The sequence below is a fragment of the Myiozetetes cayanensis genome, unplaced genomic scaffold (assembly GCF_022539395.1).
Source record: "Myiozetetes cayanensis isolate MyiCay16 unplaced genomic scaffold, myiCay2020 scf2-11, whole genome shotgun sequence".
Classification (NCBI taxonomy): Eukaryota; Metazoa; Chordata; class Aves; order Passeriformes; family Tyrannidae; genus Myiozetetes; species Myiozetetes cayanensis.
This window is the reverse complement of record NW_026087411.1, coordinates 30,853,405-30,873,186: the sequence shown is the minus strand read 5'-3', so window position 1 is coordinate 30,873,186 and position 19,782 is coordinate 30,853,405. Positions and strand designations below refer to the sequence as shown.

General features: G+C 50.6%; 1 protein-coding gene across 1 annotated transcript; it reads right to left on the bottom strand.

Moving 5' to 3' along the window:
• Positions 1 to 471: 471 nt before the first annotated feature.
• On the bottom strand, positions 472 to 10,248 carry TCTE1 (t-complex-associated-testis-expressed 1). Its single transcript, XM_050316935.1, is given in 6 exon segments — positions 472 to 1,149; positions 3,095 to 3,544; positions 4,561 to 4,809; positions 4,811 to 5,130; positions 7,068 to 7,321; positions 10,170 to 10,248. Coding segments are annotated over 5 exon segments (1,371 nt in total). The 5' UTR covers positions 7,252 to 7,321; positions 10,170 to 10,248; the 3' UTR covers positions 472 to 981.
• Between the last annotated feature and the right edge of the window lie 9,534 nt (positions 10,249 to 19,782).

The window sequence follows — 19,782 nt, the reverse complement described above, 5'->3', positions numbered from 1 at the left end:
CGGTGGGTCTGTGAGCACTGGTGCTGGGCAGGTATGGAGGCACGTGAAGCCCCCATAACAATTGCTCAGAGGGCAGGACGGGATAGAAGTCAGCCCACTTGCTGAATTCCCTGATGACATCTCCTCAGAAGGGTGGTCAAAGGACCAAGGCAGTCAAGTATGTGCCCTGTCCTTTCCTCAGCCTGTGGCCACAGCCTGTAGAGCAAAAGGAAGCTGCTCCATTTTGCTCCAACCCCAAAGAAACTCCTCCATTTTCAATACTGTGGGCTGTGTGGGCCAGCAGTCCTGCAGGGACCCCTCTAGCTTGAAGTCTTGCAAAACACAGGGGTTTTTTGTACAGGTTGGCACAGAAGATCACTACTAGGCAAGGTAAGCCTCTGGTTATAAAGAATTCACCTGTTTGCAAAGCAGGCTAGCACTGATCAAAGGCATAGCAGCTCAAAGCAGGAAACCACAGTGGTGAGACCTATGATTTATTGAATTTATTTCTTACTGCTTTTCACCATCCATATCAGACTCCAGACAGATTTTGCTATAAATACAAATAAATTCTTGAGCAGAGCAGTATCCAGAAAAAGCTGCCAAGGAACTAGAAACAACATTCCCTCAATCCCTTATCTCACATCCTCCTCAGCAAAATGCTTAAAAAAGCTGCCTGCCCTGAAAGTTAGCTCTGGACTAAACTATTTAGATGGCAGAGACTTCACCTTAGCTGCTTTACAGGTGGAACAGTTACTTGAACTAAGCTGGCTGCTGGGGCACGTTAGAAACACCACAGGAAGTGGAATATAATCTGGGGGCTCAAGAGGCAGATTGCTCTGTGGTGCCACTACAGTCCCTTGAGGTCTTACATCTGTCTCCTATTAGCCACAGGTTGGATGATGGATTAGTGTTTCTCAGAAATACAAATAAAACCAAGACTCTGAAGTAAAGTATCTCCAACACTGTGCCTCCCAAGCTCATTGCTCTGGAGCATTTTATTCAGGGGGGCTTGGTGGTGGTCTGCTGCAGCCTCACCGCTTCCCTATTGGCCCACACAATTTGGTGAATGAAGTACTCGGCCTCCTGGTCCACCTCTGTCTGGCGAAGGTCAAGCTCAGTCAGAGTCTTGTTGTCTGCCAGCCCTTCAAGCAGCTGCTTCCCACCATCCTGCAAAAGGATGAGAAGGGGTGGTTAAAGGAGGAGATCCAAAAGGGAGGTGTATTGTTCCTTTTCTCTCCTCCCCAGGGCAACTTCTGCTGCTGGAAGGGGAAAGTCCATGAGATGTTGCCGAAAGGGATGAAGGCCTTCACTGAAGCCTGAATGTTGCTCACAGGAGAAGTGCAGAGAAGGAGTGTAACCTTATGCAGCTCTCAGTGATATGACACATGCTAATGACTCCCTCTGGGTACCATGTCAGGAGTTCTCAAGCTCAGGCTGGTTAATAACACATCTGTCTGGCGGTGATAACCTGAGAGGAGTCTGCTCCCCCTGTCCCCCAGTTCCCAGCTCACTGCTGGCTGGGGACAAATGGCAGTGTGATGAGTGTACTGCTCCTCATCCTGCTCCTCCTCTCATCAGTGGTGTGAGCCCCAGTACTGGCAGTTTCCTGCCTGGATGCCATTTCTCAGACTGGGTTGGCTTTCCTGAGGGGAACATCTTCCACAACTGAGGTCCAGCCTGCTTGGGACAGAATGTGTGATGTAGATAGCCTTAGGGAGGCAACTCATTCTGGGGCATTTCCCTTAGTTACGCAAAGCACTGTATTTAGGGATGTGACAAATTGAACTTTTTACCATCCTAGCTATTCTCTTTCAGGTACCAAATACACCTCCTGCCCCATCTCCTCCATCCAGATGGTCCCCTCGTCCCAGCACCCTGCCTCTTAGCACTTTTGCCAAAATGGGCAGAGCAAAAAGGACTGGGAAGAAGTCTCTTTGTAATGGGGTACAGAGGTCAGAATTTAGTGCATCTCTAGCAAAACCCCAAGTTCTGCAAAGATAATACCACCAGTTGGCTTTTGGGCTGCTGTGAGGCTTCACAAATGGGTAACAGGAGTGCTATCAGAAGGAAGATGCTAAGCATAGAGATTATTATTTACTAAACAAAAATCCTTCTATCCTTTCCAACCTTTGCCCACTTGTATCATTACACTCAAATACTTTTCCACATCCAGGACCATAAAACTCAGAGCTCACAAAAGGTTTTCTGCCATCAAATCCTTTTAAAACCGTTGTCAAACACATTGATGCCAATATTCCTGCCAGCAGGGACAGCTGGTCTTGCTGTCTCTTTATTTGACAGTGAGAATAATTGAGGCAGCGCAGAAAGTTTAAAAGCCAGCGTGATTGCTTTTGGCTGCCTAGTTTCGGATTTCTAAAGCTCTTTTTAATCAGCAGAGGAGAAGCGGTCTGGTTTGTGGGCATGTTGCATACTGCAGCTCTTTGGGACGTCGTAAGATCTGTGGATGCTCTTCTGCCTAGAAAATGTAAGCCCGTGTTTTAGGAGCCACTTATAAGCGCCCAGACGTGACACTTGTGACCCAGCGCAGCACTCCAGGGCTGCAGGGTGAGTTAAAGAAGCTCAGCAACTGAGCCAATTTTCTAACAGTCTCCTCTGAGCATGTGATGGATGGGAGAAATTCTGGGAAGGGTTACACTATCTGTGTGCTGCTGAGTGACAGATGGCACAGCAGATCCAAAGCACAGAGGATATGCATGAGGCCCTCATCTCACGTTACCTATCATTATTAACTATTCTCACATGTGCAAAGTGGCTGTGATTTTTCCCAGACATACTCCCTGGAGTTCAGTTTCCTGGGAGGGGGAATCCCTCCCTGCCCAAAAGCCCAAAGCCTCAAAGCCAGATTCAACCCTGTGAACAGAGCTAGATGTAACAAGTGAGATAAATATGTGTGCACACACAGAAGGTGTCCTTCTCCTTCCTGCCTTCTGCTAGAGTCTCTTTCCTGCTCGCAACTGATTGTCATCACAGCAAGATTGCAAAATGAGGGATGCATTTGCCTCTGTGGCTTTGAGGGAGGGCAGGCACAGCATCTGCTTTTCCAGGTCACCACACAGGCTCAGAGACTGCAGGGAGAAGTGGGTTTTCTTACCAGCCCCAGGTAGTTGCATGAAAAGTTGATGCTCCTCAGGGTGGTGTTCTGAGCCAGGACTTGGGAGAACAGTGCAGCAGTTGCCTCTGACAGGTTATTACTTCCCAGATGGATGGACTTCAGGGTGGTGTTGGTCAGCAGGGCATGCCCGATCGCCTCCCCGCCTTTGTCCTCCACGCAGTTGAGGCGCAGATTCAGGGAGGTCAGGGTGGACTTCTCAGCCAGGGCTTGAGCGAGAGCCTGAGCCCCCAGGTGATGGATCTGGTTGTTACACAGATCGAGGGTTTCTAATCTGCTGCGACTGATCAGCTTGCCAAGAGCTTGCGCCCCCTTGTCCCTGATGAGATTATGGGACAAATTCAGCTCCACCAAGCAGGGGTGATCTAGCAAGTTACGGGCCAGGATCTTAGTCTTTTCATCATCCACATTGCTTCGTGTCAGCTTGAAAACCTGTGGGGATAAAAAACAGGGTCACTAAATCAGCCAGTGCTTTGGACTGGGCTTCGTACAAGATCTCAAGGGAATTAAGCCTATGGTCCTCCACACAGGTTTCATCTCCCTTCACTTCCAACACCTTTAGCCAGTAGGGTCAGGTAGTTGCTTTCATAGTGGGCAGATACTTCCAGCAGGCAGGGCATGCCACTGGTGTCTCACGCCTATTCTAGGGAAACATGGTTTGTCTTCTGGAAGTTCCTGTTCCTCTCCTCTGACTTTACAAGATTTCTAACCGGGGGCTAAATTAAAGCAAGATAAAGCTGTCCAAACATCTGCAGCAAGTGACAGCAGAGCCCACCCCAGATCACAGTCAAACATTTTCTGAATGAACACACATACCAGTGGTAACTACAGTGCAATGTCCTGTGCTGCCAAGGCACCTTAACAGCCACAAGAGAGGTCATTTCTCTTTTGGAAGCCAAGTAGACAAATATTTCCCAAAGCATGCTGATCTATGGGGCCAGCTTACTGGTGTTTGGGAGGGGCTATCTCCACTGCAGTTACCACAGAACTGAAGATGCTGTTAATACCCAGGAGGAAAACCCTTCATCATTCTAAGAGAAGTGTGAGTATGTCCCCATGCTCTTCTTCGGCATCTTTGCTCCTTGGCATGTATTTACTGAGCATTACTACCAAAAACTCTTATGAAAAACTCTCTCTGGATTTCTCCTTCCTTCCCAGAACCGTGTGAGGAGTTGAAACAGGAGTGCTGCTGTCCCTTATGCTACAGGCAGCATGGTTTGTGGGAGCAAGTATTTTTCTCACTGACCCTCTGACTACTCGTTCTAACAAGGACATTGCAGAACGAGATACTCAGCACTAGGCCAGCAAGTTACATCTCTGCGCTCTGCCAGACCCTGTAACTTGCAAAAGGAAGGGTGCTGCCAGCAAAACTGGTCCCTGCACTTCTATCCCCAGGTGATTTGAAGATCTGTCCGAGGAAGGGGAAAGTTCAGTTTGATGTACGTTACTTTCAAGTTGTGGCACATCTTCACAGCAGCAGCCAAATTGCAGCAGTCCTGGTTGGTGAAGTTAAAGAGGTTCCACTCAAAGTTCATGCCACAGTCCTTCACACCATAAGTGAGATGAAGCTCTTCCAGGTGAGGGAGAGCAGTAATGAGATCTTTCAGGTCGTAGTGTTGCACAGAGGCCTCACCAGATTCAAAGTCACTTCCCGTATCAGAGAGGTCATCCCTCTCCTCTTTTTGATCCACCTTCAACTGGTGGCAGGAACTGATCAACCTCCAGTTTCCGCACATAGCCTTTGCAGAGCGGGATGAGCTCTAGGACCTGGTTGGGGTCTGTGGTGTTAGGGGTGAAACATTTCAGGACGTTCTCCAGGTGACGTTCAAAGAACATCCGTTTCCAGCTGTCTCCATAGTTGGAGACATCACACAGTTTCCAGCGCTCAGTACAGCACCTCTTCCAGTACTCCTCATCGCTGACTAGGTTGGCAGTCACAGCAAGTGGAAGGCCAGTGGAGAGCCTGTCCAGCACCTTCCTTTGGTGCTCAGGCAGAAGATAGTTCAAAATAGGGTTCTCTGGAAGGAATAAAAAGAAGGACAGATTGGTCTTGGCTGTAAGATCCATGGCTAGCTCTATGGTTCTGCCCAGCCCCGCAGCTGTGTGCCCAGGCCCTCCCTTCTGCTGATATTGGCTTTCTTCTCAGTTGCCAGAGGCTGGTGCACATAGCTAAGCTGGCAGAAAATACGTAGAATTCACCTCCTACATTTCTGTGTAGGATTTCTAACTTTTACAATAAATATCAGTGTAATTGGGTTTACTCTCATAATATTTGAGAACTGCAACAGAAACTTAGCTCCCTGTTTAAATTTAGTTTGAATTGCAGTTTATATTCAGAGCAGGAATTCTGCTCCCAAGAGAGCTAATTCAGCCTTACAGCGATGGGAGAGCTTGGTTTGCCATTTGCTGAACTTTCTCCCTTTTGGTTTCTAAGCATACTGAAGAGCACTATTTGAGAACGACTGTCTGTGTGTGCTCTTCATGCAGGTCCTTGTGCCTATTTATCTTAACTCAGATGTCTGTCTCACCCCAAGCTGATTCATTTTCACTGAGACACACTCCTAGCTTTTAGGCCCACCTTGTTTAAACAAAAGTTCTGTTTCCCCAGGAACTCTCTCCCCTCAGACTCTTTCCCAGTTCTCACCCTAGGCCTCAGCTGGCTTCTGTCTGGTGGAAGTTCTTTGTGGTGGGAAATGCCAGAGAAAAGCCATGTGTACTCACATCATGACTGTTTGGTGACATGTACAGAGCCATGCTGAGTAACAGAAATCATCAGTGGAGAGACCTATCTGTGCATGAGAAACCAGATTTTGAGACACAAAGTGGGGTTATCTTTATATTTCCTCTGTTGCTGTGGCATTTCCTTCCTAAGGACACCCAGAGTTTTACCACAGCCTCTTCTTGGAGTGTATTTTCCAGTGTCCTACAGCTAACACTGCAGTGACCTTCTCTGCTAAGTCCCACAACACAAGCAGAGGTGGGACACATATGGGCAGGACTGGGCTAGTTTCACTTGGGTTCACTCAGGCCACAGCAGTGGGCAAGGTGCAGCTGCACAGCTCAAGTAATGGCATGAGTGTCCCCATGACACCAAGCACGCTGCTTTTATGCACACACAATGTAGGCCCAATCCATTTGGCATCAAACTGACTGATGAGGCTGATAGGATTGCAAGGGTGTCCCAGCTCAAACCCTCAGGTACCATCAGCTCCTGGCATAAGGCAGCACGGAGCTCCTCTGTACTGTCTTTACAGTCCCAGTGTCGAGATAGCCTTAGAGCTATCTTTGGTTTTTGCTGCCACTTCACTGAGTCAGCCAAGAAGACAGGTAGGCCTTTCTTTTCCCCCTCCCAGTCAGTTCTCAGATGAAACATGCTTTTTCTGTTTTGCTGTTTCCTCAGTCCACCTGCTTCAAAAGCACATTCTCTGCCCAGGGATATAACTTGTCACATCACCACCGAAAGCCATGGAGGAGGGCTGAGTCTGTGAGTACAATACGTGTTCTGAGGTGGCAGCTCCTCCAGGCAGGGAGCAATTCTCCATCTCCATCTCCTTGTACAGCACTCAGTATAACAGGGCTCCATCCTCAAGCGCTACCATAATACGTATATGAATCAAGAGGAGGAAACAGCAACTCCGCAGACCCAGCCATGGCTGAGGTGAGTCCAGAAGAGCACAGATGGAAGAAGATATGATTGAACAAGGTCAGGGCATAGTCACATCCTGGACAGCAGCCCAGAGGACTACAGCCATCCCTGGAGTGTAGAAGTACATACTTAGCAACTAAACAGTTTGTTTAACTGGCTGCCCAAGGGGATATTTCTCCCCATCTGTCCCTTTGGCAGGGCTGGGTACCACACTCTGCCTTTCAGATGCATCTGCCTGCCTTGTTGGCCCTCTGCTCCCTGGGACTGATGCTCTCTCCTGTGCCCCAGGGTAAATGCACCCCCACTTACTTTCAAAATTGTGAACGATGTGCTGGAGGCAGAGCTCAGTGAGGTGAGGGACAGTGACAAGAGACCAGCTGGGGTCCTCAGTGATGCACCGGCGTGCGTAGTACAAGCCAGCATCAAAGCTGGCCTGAGATGGGTGTGGCGAGGGAATGGCTGTGCTCCTGTCACCAGTCACTGGCTGCTGCATCCTGCTTAGGACCCACTTCGCCCACAGGAGAAGTGCTGAGAGTCAGCACCACATCTTCCAGCTGGACTGCCTGCAAAAGAAAGAGGCAACTTAAGAAAGAGGCCAGTGATAAGTGGTCTGCTCCACTGCTCTCCTGTAATGCACATTTGCCTGCCTCCTCTGCTTTGGACTGGAAGCACTTCAGCCAAACAACTATTACTCAGCCTTATCTTGATATCCTGCCCCGTCCAAAGAGGTCTCTAGGCATTACACGTAATAAGCATATAATAATGTGGTGTTAATTCAGAGTGCTGCTGAAGAGGATGGACGGGAATTGATTGTTTACTGTCTTTTCCAATAAAAGGAATAGGTGAAGCTGACAGGAGCTGGGTTTAAAGCAAAGGGAAATGATGGTTCTTTACATGGTCTGCAGTTGAACTGGGGAATCCCTCGCCATGGGATGTTGTGGATGCTAAGAGACTGTGCAGGTTCCAGGACAAGTCCATGGAAGAAAAACCCCTTGAGAATGATTAAATGCACAGAAATCACGTGGCTTAGTGTGAACTGAACACAGCTGGAGGTGGGGAGACTGCTGGAGGAATGAAGAACGTATACTTGCATTGTTTTTCTACTCTCCTCCAAGTGTCTGCTTCTAGCCAACCGTCAGAGATGGGTTCTTGGGCCAGCTATCCCCGATTTGATCCAGTATGTCTGTTCTTATGACTCTTTAAAGACAGATGCTCTACAGATGAATACATTATAAGTGTGATTTTTTTTCCCTACATTTCTCAATTACAGTCCAGCTGAACTCCTTCCAAACATCCATTAACAGATGAGATGGGTCAGACCTGTTCAGACTGCACTGAGCCTAAGCAAATATGAACTAAAAACCCAGCCTGGAACAGGAGAAAGTATGCCCAATCCTATTAGCTCTGCAGAGCCCTCCCAGACCAAAGTTGTCCATTTGCTGTTTCCTACCCCAGCCTCAGGGCTAGTGCTTTCTGCCATCAGAATCCCACATGTATGGTTATTGCCTGGAAGTCCTAATGGTTCTCTTACCAGCACTACCAGTCTGAAAGAGGCAGAGAAGACACCAGGAAAGAATCTTCCACTTGAGTTCTGGGTTCAACAAGAAAGCAGGAGGATGAAGCTATATTTCCTGGGAGGCACTGGTGTACAGATGGCAAAAACAAAGGCTGTAGAAAAAGGGAGCCTGGTCTGAAGAAGGGTGGATGTGGAAGAAGGAATGAGCAACAAGCAGGTGTGAGGATGGTCTGAGAGTTGTTTTCCTGAACAGCTTTTCAGCCCCAAAAGAAGGTGCTATAATGGTGGGCCAGCTTTCAGGAGAAGAGAAGAGAAGAGGTCTGGTTCTCCACAGCACACTTACCCAGCTGAAACCCAGCTCTTGGTGCTTGATGGACTTCAGCAGAAGGGCAAAGCACAGCTGGAAGGCAGTGAGGTGGCATTAATAAAAGAGAAGTGACTGGGAAAAATATTTTCTCCCTGCTCAGTCCTTTGTTCTATTCAAAAATCATCTGTATCACTCTGTCCCCCAGGCCAGTCACAGCTAATTGGAGTTTCTGATGGCTTGCCTGACCTTTTGGAAGCAATCATTAAAGGCCAGCTGTTGGGGAGAGCCAGTGCAGCATTGGTGGCCTGGGATTATTTCCTGTCTGTGTTCCAGCAGGTGATCCAACTGCCAATTTACAATAGCAGATTGCTTTTTGAAGGATAGGTAAACCATGGCACATGCAGGACTGCTGGACAGGAAGCAGGAGACACAGGCAGAGCTGAAACCCATCTCTAGAAACAGTGCAGCTGCCTCCATGCACTGGATGAAGCTCTCTGAGCAAAGATCTCCTGCAGTGAGAGGTCAGTCATTGTGCACTGCTCAGCTGTGGGCCAGCCCCAGTGTCAGGTGAGCACAAAGGAGAGTCAGACAGCTTGAGGTGTCTGTATCTGGGCTGCTGAGAAGCTTTCCCTTGACCTGAGCCCCAGAGCAAGTAGCTCAGTTGACTCCACCATCCCCATTTGTCACTCACTATGAAGCCAACAAGAGCAAGGCCACCAGGCCTCCAAGTCAACCCCAGTGCCAGGTCTCATGCTGAGTCACCACTTGCAATTCCGTTCCCACCATGCCATCACAGTGAGCACACCCTGCCAGGTGTGCTTACCACCAGGGGAAGGACCTCGTTCGGCCCTCATCCCCTCTGACTCGGGTGCAGAAGTCTCACCCATCCAGAGCTGACACGCCAAGCCAGTTTCCGTACCTGCTTTTGCTAAGCGTGTATTTAAAAGCAGAGAAGCACTGTAATTCATGAGCAATAAACCAAGTCAACAGAATTAATGCACACTCCTTCCCACACACTCTACACGCACAGCAGACACCTATCCTAAAAAGGCTTTATTAAATGATATACAAAGAATGGGGTCATGTAGTAAACTCCCAATGTGTCATTTAGCAACTGGGTTAGACTGAAAGGTAAATAATGCTAAAATTCTTAAAAAAAAAAAAAAAAATCACACTTCCCTTCCCAGGATGACAGAAGTCCACTCACACAGCCAACTTATGCTGCTACTAATGTGCCTAACAAAGCTTCTCCAGTTGAGCCTGTTTTGATCTGGAAATAAAAATTTCTGCTCTTCTGATTCACACCAAAGCCCACAGAGACCAAAAAGGAAGAGCTGTATGGAAACTGGTGACCTTTGGCTGACGCTTCTTATCAGCATTACGGAGATCCAAGATATGAAACAATTGTAAACACTGCATTTACTGGAGAGTTTGCAAGTGCAGGAGAAATTCTTTCTGAGGGTGGTTATGCCCCAGCCAAGATCACATTCACATTGAGTCTCTGTCTATGCATGAATCAAAGGAGCTCTTACAGCACTACAGTGGCACACCAGTTATTCTGCAGGTGTCCTGACCTTTGCGCTGTTACCTGTAGTCCGGGCACGCAATCCCAAGTGCTGGCTAACACTGTTGATCCTGCTGCCACCTGCGGGGACTCGCCACACTCCCTTGCGCTTCCAAAGGCTGATGCTAAGTGTGCATTAAGACAGGCTAATCAAGAGGCTGAGTGTCTGCAATGGGCTTTAAGTGAGTTTAAAAAAAAAAAAAAAAAAAGGCGTGTCAAATGGGGAATCTATTTAGCTTCAGATATAATGAAATTTGTCTGTAATGGGAGATCGGGCAGAACGAGGCCAGCCAGCCTTTTGGGACTATGGTTAATGTCACCACTGTAAACCAGGCGGTGTGAAGGGCCAACACTATGATCCCGGACTTCTGACAGCATGACCCGGGAAGGACCTCTGCCCCAAAGGGATGTCAAAAACACGAAAGCCCTTTCGGACCTAAGCATCGCCCACCGCAGCCCCGGCCTACTGCGCACAGCTGGCTCTACCGTGCCAGCCCCCGGATACTCGGAGAGAGGTCCCTTCCCCACGGGCCAGGAGAATGCTTGGCTGCTGCCCCTCCAGCCCAGCTCCATGAGATGCCGGCGGCACGGCCTTGCGCTGCCCGCTCCCGGCCAAGCTCCTTTCCAGAGACCCCGAGAGGGAAGAAAAGTCATTAGCCCGGCCCTGCTTCCTTAAGAATCAGACCTGCAAACTGCCGGAGGGCGGAGGTGTCCGCTCACGGGAGGTGGGCGCTCCCAGCCCCCGCAGCGCCGCGGGCGCACCCGGGCGTGAAACGCGCGGGGTCTCTTCCGGCCCCGCGGCCCGGGGGGCTCCGGCCGCCGGCTCCGTCCCTTGCTGCGATGCGAGGGGGAGCAGGAAGCGCCCGGCCCCGCCGTGGCTGCGGACGCGGCCGTTGCCGGGCGGGGCCCCCGCGGGGCGGGCGGGACACCCGGCCGGGCACGCGTGGGGCGCGAGGGGCAGCTGGTCCCGCGTCACGCTGAGGCGTTCGCGGCGAGCGGGTGCCCCCTCTTCGAGCGCGGAGGAGCTCACCCCTCGGGGGGGATGCTCCAGGAGTGCTGGAGTGGGGCGGGAGGGGCCGAGGTCCCGGACGCTCCTGCAGTGACAGCTGCTGTGGCATCACGGCACCGTGGAAAGAATAGAGCAAGGCGTGTGAATGGTTCAGTACCAATATTCGGAGGGTGAGCGCTTTACAGTCCTCAAGATACCTGGTTTTTATTGCGGGTTTGTAATGCTAAAGGTACACTGTCAGTGCGTGAAACAGGCTTGCTCCAAGGCCTCGTATTTTGGGGCTGTTACCCCTGAACAGCAGATCACAGGCAGGTCCGAGGGGGAGAAAAGCAAACCTGAGAACTCCACGGAAGGCAAGAAGATCTTGGTCCCTCTGCTGTGTGCCCATCTCTCCTCCTTGATGTGCTCTTTTTTTCATTCTGCTGTTAAGCATCCTCTGTAGAGGAGGGGCAAGACCGAAATTCTTGTCAAGGCAGTGACTACGCACACATAATGCTGTGGAATATAAAGAGTAAACAAAGGGATAAAAACATTCACCTTCTCTTTCCATTCCTCAGATCTAAGCATTTCAGTATTTGCCAGGGGATTTTCAAACTGAAATGTGTCTTTCTTTCTCTTCATCAGAATGCTGATACACTCAGTAGTGGGCACATGAGGAGCACAGCCAGCCTGTGGCCCTGTGGGAGCATACATAACACTGGTGCCAGCTCTCATGACTGTCCTGCAAGTCCCATAATAGCTGGCATTTTTAGAAAGCTGTGCTGACTTTCATATAAAATATACCTCCTGGTCGTGAAAAAGATGTTACAAGCATGATCCAAGAATACCCAAAAGGCCCAGCAGCATAACAACAAATGCAAAGAGGCATAGATTAAAAAAAGGATCAAGATTTTGAGGCCTCCTTTCTGAGTTTCAAAGATGGGAAGTTAGGCTTTGGCAGCAATGTACTTCTTTTTCTAGGTGTGGCCTGATTCTGTCACTCAACTCCCCAGAAGACAGTGACACCACCTTGTGAGTCAAGCTGGTGTTTAACACAGTGGGGGTGTCAGAAGCCTTGCAAAGCCCTTCACAAACACTGGCCCCACACTGACCATGTTATTCCTGGGAACACATCTTCAGGGCTTTTGAGACCTTGAAAAGGAGAAATGAGAGCAATATAAGATCAGAAATATTTTCTCTTGCACTGATTTCCATTTCCATGTATTCAGTTAGACACCTGAATAGCAAAGGAGATAGCCAAACTGGATCCACAGAAATAGCCCCCTTAGCTGCCTCCACAACAGTGATCAATTTCTGAGCTGAGCCTTCAACAAGCCATCAACACTGACGTTTTTAGCCCCCCTCATGGCTAGCACGATGCAAATGTAGTATTTTGGAGACTTCACTGTCCCATGGACTCCAGCTGTGTCTGTCCAGTCATTGATTCCCAGAGACAGCAGGGCCCAAGTACTGCAGTCAGTTGTCAAACTGGACACAATCAGGTGTTGAATCATATGCTGAAAACAAGTAGTGGTAGTCAAAAAATATCTCTATTAACTCTTTATCTACCTTAGCATTTATTTCCATGAATGTAGGCACAACATCTGTTTCCAGTGGGGTGTGCAGTGGCAGTTCTTCCTCAAGTGCTGCGGAGTAGCTGACTGTGCAGATAAAACACTCGTATCCATTCCCATTCCCCCCGTTCACATCTGAGGGTGGGGATAAGGGAAGGTGCTGCTTCCTGGCCTTAGTGACTAGAGCATCATCCTACCAGCAGACCACAGGTGCCTTCTGTATCCCTGCAGCTGCCAGGTCTCAGATTTCCCCCAGACAGCACCTGTGTCGGCGCTTTGCATTATCAGCTCTGCCAGCTTTGCCTGGAGTTGGAGGATCGTGTAACAATAGTCAAAACTCATATCACAACAAATAAATAGGACAGGAGCCAGGTCCTGCAGTGCCTTGTGTGGGAGGAACATATCCCACAAGGCATCTTCTGCTGCTAATATGAAGATTCAGGTGCTGTTCTGGAAACAGAGATATGGCTGTAGGGTTTCAAACTTTTATAGTGTCCCAGGTATGATGGAAAAGTAACATGTTATCCTCCCTGGCTTTGCTCAGCCACCAAGACACCGTGCAGCCAAGCAGCTCCCCTCTCCTCCCTTCCCCTCCCCTCCCCTCCCTTTCCTTCCCTGCCCTCCCCTCCCGTCTGACACCAGGACCACCTGTCTCCTCAGGGACTGCAGGAACACATCTGGTGAGGCTTCTGCCCATGGCAAGTGGCAGGCTGTTTGTTTGCACTGGCAGCTGGAGGTAGCAGGAGTGGAAAAATAAAACCCCTCTGTGCACATGTCCTCCTAGTCAGCTCTGCTGGTGCATCTTCTGCAGCCCCTTGTGTCCTCATACCCCACCGTGACAGAACGAAGTCCCCTTGTGTTGCCAGAAGTCACCATACCAGTCCAGGATATCATTTATTTGAGTCCTTTACTCCATGTGGGGTAGTTTCTCTAGCTGATGCCCAGAGCAAGGCTACACTCATCTGTCAGATGTGGTTCATCTCGCCATGGGGAAGAACCACGGGCACAGCTGAAGGTCAGGTTCGAGAGGAGGCTGTTGGTGTTTTATTTCTGCCTGACACTGAAGGGATTCATTAGGGCAGGAGCCAGCAAGGTTTGTCCTTGGCACTGGTGGAGTCCACTTTCATGAATGGCTTCTACCCTTTCAATGAGGAGCGCAGAAAGTTGCCAAAACTGGGAGGGACTCAGCAAACTGAGGATACTGAGGAGCAGGGACTGTCTCCAAAGCCCTGCCTCCAGGCCCTTCTCTGGCTGGCTCCCTGCAGCTCTTGCTGGAAAACACTGCTTAAAGGCAGCTGGCAGGTCCTGGAGTCCTGGGGGAAGCAGGAAAACAAATGACATCCTGGAAGAAGGAAAAAGGCCCCTGGACAGCCAGTGCTCAAGGAATGGGGAGCAGGATGCTCTCTGTGCTGCCACTCTCCCAAAGCTTTCTGTTCTCCCTAGGTGCCAGCAGGAACCCTGCAGCTGCTGACAGCTATTAATAGATGGGGAGAATGTGGGCTCTTTTTCCTACTGCTTCCCAGGATGAATGGTAATTACCCTTAATGAGACTGGTTCTACCTCCTACCTTCCAACCCCCTTGCCTGCTCTGGCAGGGAGAGACCAGCTCATCTGCTGCCTGCACTGGCTCTGTGGGGAGCAGGGCTTGGCAGCAGGAGTGCAGGCTCATCTCCCCGGGACATCCTGCAGGCCTTGCCCGTGGATGATGGGCAGAGGGGCGGAGGCAGAGCCTGTTAGCTGGCAGGCTGCAGCAGCTCAGCTCAGCCTGGTCTTTCCAATGGCACATAGGAGCCCTGTGGGGAGTCAGATAAACGATCCCACCAAACCCTGAGGGTGTGGGTGTGCTCTCTCTTTGAGATTAATTAAAAAAAAAAAAAACAAAACAGGGGAAGAAATAATCAGGGAATCTGACCTGTCGTTGTGGTTGGCATCCCCATCATCATGCACTGCACCAAGGTCTGTGAAACGGGGCATCCTTCCTCCACTGCTGGTGCAAAACAGCAAAATACACCTGGACTTGGCCCCCGTCTCCCACAGGGCCCAACCTAGATGCCCTGGGGTCAGTCAAGATATGATCTGCCCAAGGGAGGCATGTTTTTGATGTTATGCCACTGCACCTCTGGCCTGGACTCTAAAGTAGGAAGATTTCCTTCATTCGGGTTACTTCAAAAATACTGCAAAAATAGTGCATAAGGTTTTCTTCATCCACTGAGACTGTGCCTCCCAGGAATCACATCCCAAGAAGATGGAGGAAAATGTGGATGTCTGTTAAATCTTTCCTGAACATCCCAGACTTTTGCTCTGGGGCAGGACACCCTCTGTACCGGTGTTTGCCCAAGATGCTCAATAAGGCTGCACTTCACTGACCCCGCTCGGTCCACCTGAACATCCACGATGTCTTAATGAATCCTTGCTGTTCCCTGAAACTTGGCCTTTTCCCTGCTTGGTTCAGCTTAGTAGCTAGTAACACCTTCCACCACTGGAACCCCTTGCTGTCAGTGATCCTTGCTGCTTGCAGCTGTGTGAGAGCAAAGGGGCAGATGCACTATCCCATCCTACCAAGCTGAAACTCCCCAGGCAAGACAGTTTATTTGCCTCCTCTTAGTTTTTAATTTCTTTTTTCCCCAGACCATATGTTTTCTTGACTGATTCTAGAAAACCTTCTTCTGTGCTGGATCTGTGCCCAGGGACCTCCTGGCTCCTCTTTGAAATACCCCTGTCTCCTTGCTGCTGGAGTCCTCTCTCTTTCTCCAAAATCTCTCCAACGTCAGACCAGAAGATTCAGGTCCCTCTGCTGACTCCCACTCAGCCCCTTGTGTTGCATCCAAGTGCCAGATGGCACTCTAGGCTCAGGAAGGAGCTGTGCCAGGCTCCCCTCCCTTTCTCTCCACCCTTCAATCTACAGAAAAGAGACAGAGAACCAGCACTGCCAGATTTCAGGCTGCCATGTTTGTGCCAACTTCCCCAATCCTCAGCTCTAGCTGCAGTGGGATTGAATGGGAGGTACTGGAAGTACCCCAGGCCAAGGGGTGCCAGGGAAGAGAGGACCTACTCTGAAGCTCTCCCCTGTGCCCAGTTCTCTGCTATAATTAACAAGCAATGCTGAGGACACAACCACAGCCACTGCTTCCTCCATGTTCCCCCAGCCCTGCTTCCTTCCTTACTTGTTGGAAAATTTCTTGTTGATCCAGGGTTGCTCACCAGCACTGAGTAACTGCCTTCAAAGGTAGTTACAGGTCAGAAGATCTGAAGGCTTGGCAAGCTTCTCTTGGGTAGGACAAGTGCCTAGGCCCCCATAGTGGAAGAAGGAGGAGGAGGGAAAGCAGAGCCACTGTCCTACCAGACAGTGGCTTGCAGGGGCTGTGGGCAGCAGAAACATCCTATTTGTGAGCCCTGCTGGGAGCATGGGGCTGTGTTTGGACAGCAAAAGGAACCCAGGGAGGATGTGCTCAGATACTTCCAGCCTTTGTGTTTCAGACAGCTGCATCGGCACAATGCCTGCTGCTTTCGGCTCAGAACTGGCCCCTTGAGCAATCCCTCTTTTCCTGCAGGGATTCTGGCACTTTTTGCCAGTTTTTCTTGATACTTAGGGAGGAGCATCTCCATTAGCACTGCTTGAGCTCTAGGGTCTTGGCTGTCACTACTGTGTCACAGCAATCCCCACAGATGCCATCTCTGGAGCATGTGTCCCCTCACTGCCAGGTTGCTGTCACTCAGCTTCTCTGAGGGGATCAGGAAGGCATCTCTCCAGGAAGAGACATGCACAGAAATGGGACTAGCTGCAGCAGGCTGGGTCATGAAGGAGGTATTTGATACAGAAACCCTGGTCACTAAGGTTTTGGTAGCCCTTCTCCTCTCCACCTCAGTTCCTGGGGAATGTGGTGCTGCTGCATCCTTGCTGAGGATGCTGGTTGTGGCCAGCTCCCTCAGCTGTGCTGGTCATACTCCACCTTCCCTGTACACCTGGCTGCTGGCTGCAGGGCTCTGCAAGTGGACAGCATCAGCTCACTCAACAAACCCAGCAGTGGATGTGTGAGCCAAGCTGGAGTGCCATGTGGGAGAGGAGAGCTGGCTGCATATTTGGTTGGAGGAGAGAAAGCATCTAGTTAGTGACTTCTATTCCTGTCTGGTCTTCTTGCAGACTTCACGACATTCAGAGCAGGTGTGAAGCTTTTCCCTTCCCAGGCTGGGGATGAGCGTTAGTGGGAGGCTGTTTTCCAGCACTCTCATGGCGATGATCCACTGGTTTTGCGTAGTCTCTTTTTTCCACAGGGTGGTCCATGCTTTGCATTTTAGCTTGTGACTCTGTGTCATTCCCTTCGCTGCCCCCATTTCCACCTATCCTTGTCACACTGTGTTTTGATAAACCGAAGTGCGTGCAACAGGATAAGTGCTCTAGAGAGATGTGAAACGGGATCAGATCCTACAGCACAGGCACTGCACAGGGAGATTTTGAAAATCCTGGGACGGGCAGTGCAGCATCCTTTCTTCATGCAGACACCCGAAAGCAGCTCAGAGGCCCATGTCCTTGTTATGTTTGAAATGAGGGCATCATCCCTGCTTGCCTTATTTACCTGCAAGGCCGGCTTGGCTATGATAACCCTTGCAGAGGGACACCCGATACCCCTTGCATGGGGACACCACTTCCCTTGAAGGCTGGGGATGTTCCTTGGGGACTGACTGATAGAAGAAGAAGAGGAATGGGAAGGGGTGAGCTCTTCCAGCATCCCTGGGTCAGCTGGGCTGCATGGGCTGGGGACAGGGGGGTACTTGAGGAAGGAGGCACCATTTTTGTCTCTCAGATCCTTGGTGTCCCCCAGCAGCAGCTCCATATATCTTGTATCAGCAGTTGCAGGGTCTGGTGTAGGGCAACTTGTGGAGGCTGAAGGGGGGCCCTGTCCACCCTGTCACAGCAAGGACAATGTTGGGGCAGTCGCTGTGGTGGGAGTCGGACACTGATGGGATAGGACAGCCTGGGAGCTTGCGCACCAAGGGCTGCTGAGTTGACACTGTCCTTTAGTGCCCTCTTTCCAAACCAGCAGAGCCCAGCATCAGTAGAGCTCGGGAGCTGCCAGCTGCCATCACTGTCCCTCCAGAGCCATGCTTTGTGGCAGATCTGTTTCTCACTGCTGCTGCACCCAGCTCCTGGGCACTCGCTGGCCTCACAGCATGGTGTGGGGGCCACGGCAGAGCCACAGAGGCCACAGCAGAGCCACAGTCTGCTTTGTGCTCCCTTTCAGAGCTTGGCTGGTGGAGCAGGGGAGCCCAAAGCATCACGCTGTGTGCTGGAGGGAGTTGGGTGCATGCTGCCAAATGCCTCTGGCTGCAGCTATTTGCCACTGCATCCTGAATGTCTCTGCCATGTCCGGCAGCATCGCAGGCCAGCTCAGGGAGAACCACTGGGCTTCTCTCTTGTGCCCCATCACCACATTGGGATTGCACTGGTGAAGGGAGCTAGGCTCGGCCCTGGCATGCTGCAGGCTCTGCTTGCAGCTGCTGAGCCAGGCTGTCTGGAAAACCCACACTTTTTTGTTTAAGGGTCAGAACTTGCCTGATGCCTGCAGGGTGCTTTTGAACCCGCGAGGAGCAACCTGGAGCATTCCCAAGGACTTCTGTGCTGCCAGCAATGTGCCAAGGCCAGCTGCTGCCTCTGTGCCTGGTCTGTCCCTGGCTTATGCCCTGTGGTGGTTCCTCTGGACCAGTGTAAAGCTTTCCATTTCTGATTTCTAAATCCAGCTATACCCCTCTACAGTAAGACCTCCAGCTCTGCCTGCTAGGGCCAATTCATCCCACTCAGCTGTACTTTTTGGCTGCACTGTTTGGTGGGTCTCTCCTTCTTCCATCTCCCTGGTTAGGTGCCCAGGACTGGGTGCCCAGGGTGATACTGCTCCCCAGGACTGGGAAGTCCTGCTGCAGAGCCCTCACTTGCTGTCTTTTCCACAAAAGAAAGCCACTGTGGGAGCTCACTGGCTCTCAGATGTGGACAAGGGGGTCTCTTCTCCCAGTGCCTGACTGGCAGGGAGTGGTGGTGCCCACAGCAGGGACACCCCAGACATCACAGCTCATGCTGCTGCTGCAGGGCCGTGAGAGCTGGCAACTCCTGGATCACTCTCGAGGCAACCAGCTCCAGCAGGAACTCTCCTGGCTCTCTGAACCTCTGGTCCGTTCCAGGTGGGTGATTCCTGTGTTTCTAATAAGGCAGGGAAAGAAAATTAAAAGCCCAAGTGAGCAAAGCAGCCAGGCTGAGCCACGAAACATCAGAAATGCCTCTGTCAACACTGTAGCTGAGGCAAGCAGGCAGGCAGGCAGCTTTTTAATTATTGATAGTGCTTATAAATAAATGCTGGGGCAGGGAGGAGGTTACAGCAGAGCAGAGGAGCCACTTCTGGGTGGGGGAGGGAGCCTGAGAACTTGCTTGTTTTAAAGGTCATTTAGTTTTGTCTCTCTTTCCCCCATTTTCTGTAGAACTCAGTGATATTTGAGTTGATGGATTGTCTTCCTTGTGCATCTTCGTCTTCCACCTGCCTGACCTGGACAGGCAGAAGGACGGAGAAAAGACACCCACAAGTGAGGGCAGTGAGAGAAGGAAGGGGGAGGGAGGAAACACTGTGTGGAATGTGGGACAAACAGGCAAACGAGGAGACAACAAAATTAGTAGAGCAGCAAATCCCAACCCGAGTGTAAATAATTCTTCACCATGTGAAAAGAAGGTCTACGTAGCCTCGGATTTATCTCCCTGTTCCTGGAGCTCAAGCCCAGGCAACCTCTGATGCAAAGCAAGAGGAAAGTGCGTGACATGAGGCTGGGCAAGGACTAGGAGATGCAGGGATCTTGGTTGGGGACTGGAATAGTAACCCAGTGTCTGCATAGCCTCAGGAACTTCTGCAGCAGGCTCTGCAGAAGTAGTGTCTCAGAAAAACCAGGCTATCTGATGGCAATAGCTCTGAGATAGGGATCCCAGAGCCAGCTGAAAACACAGGAAGAGTTTTGAACTGGAGTTGCAGCAGTACTCTGAGGCTGACAGCCCCCATGGGAGTCTTAAGTGATTGTGGATGGTAGGACTTCACAACTTAGT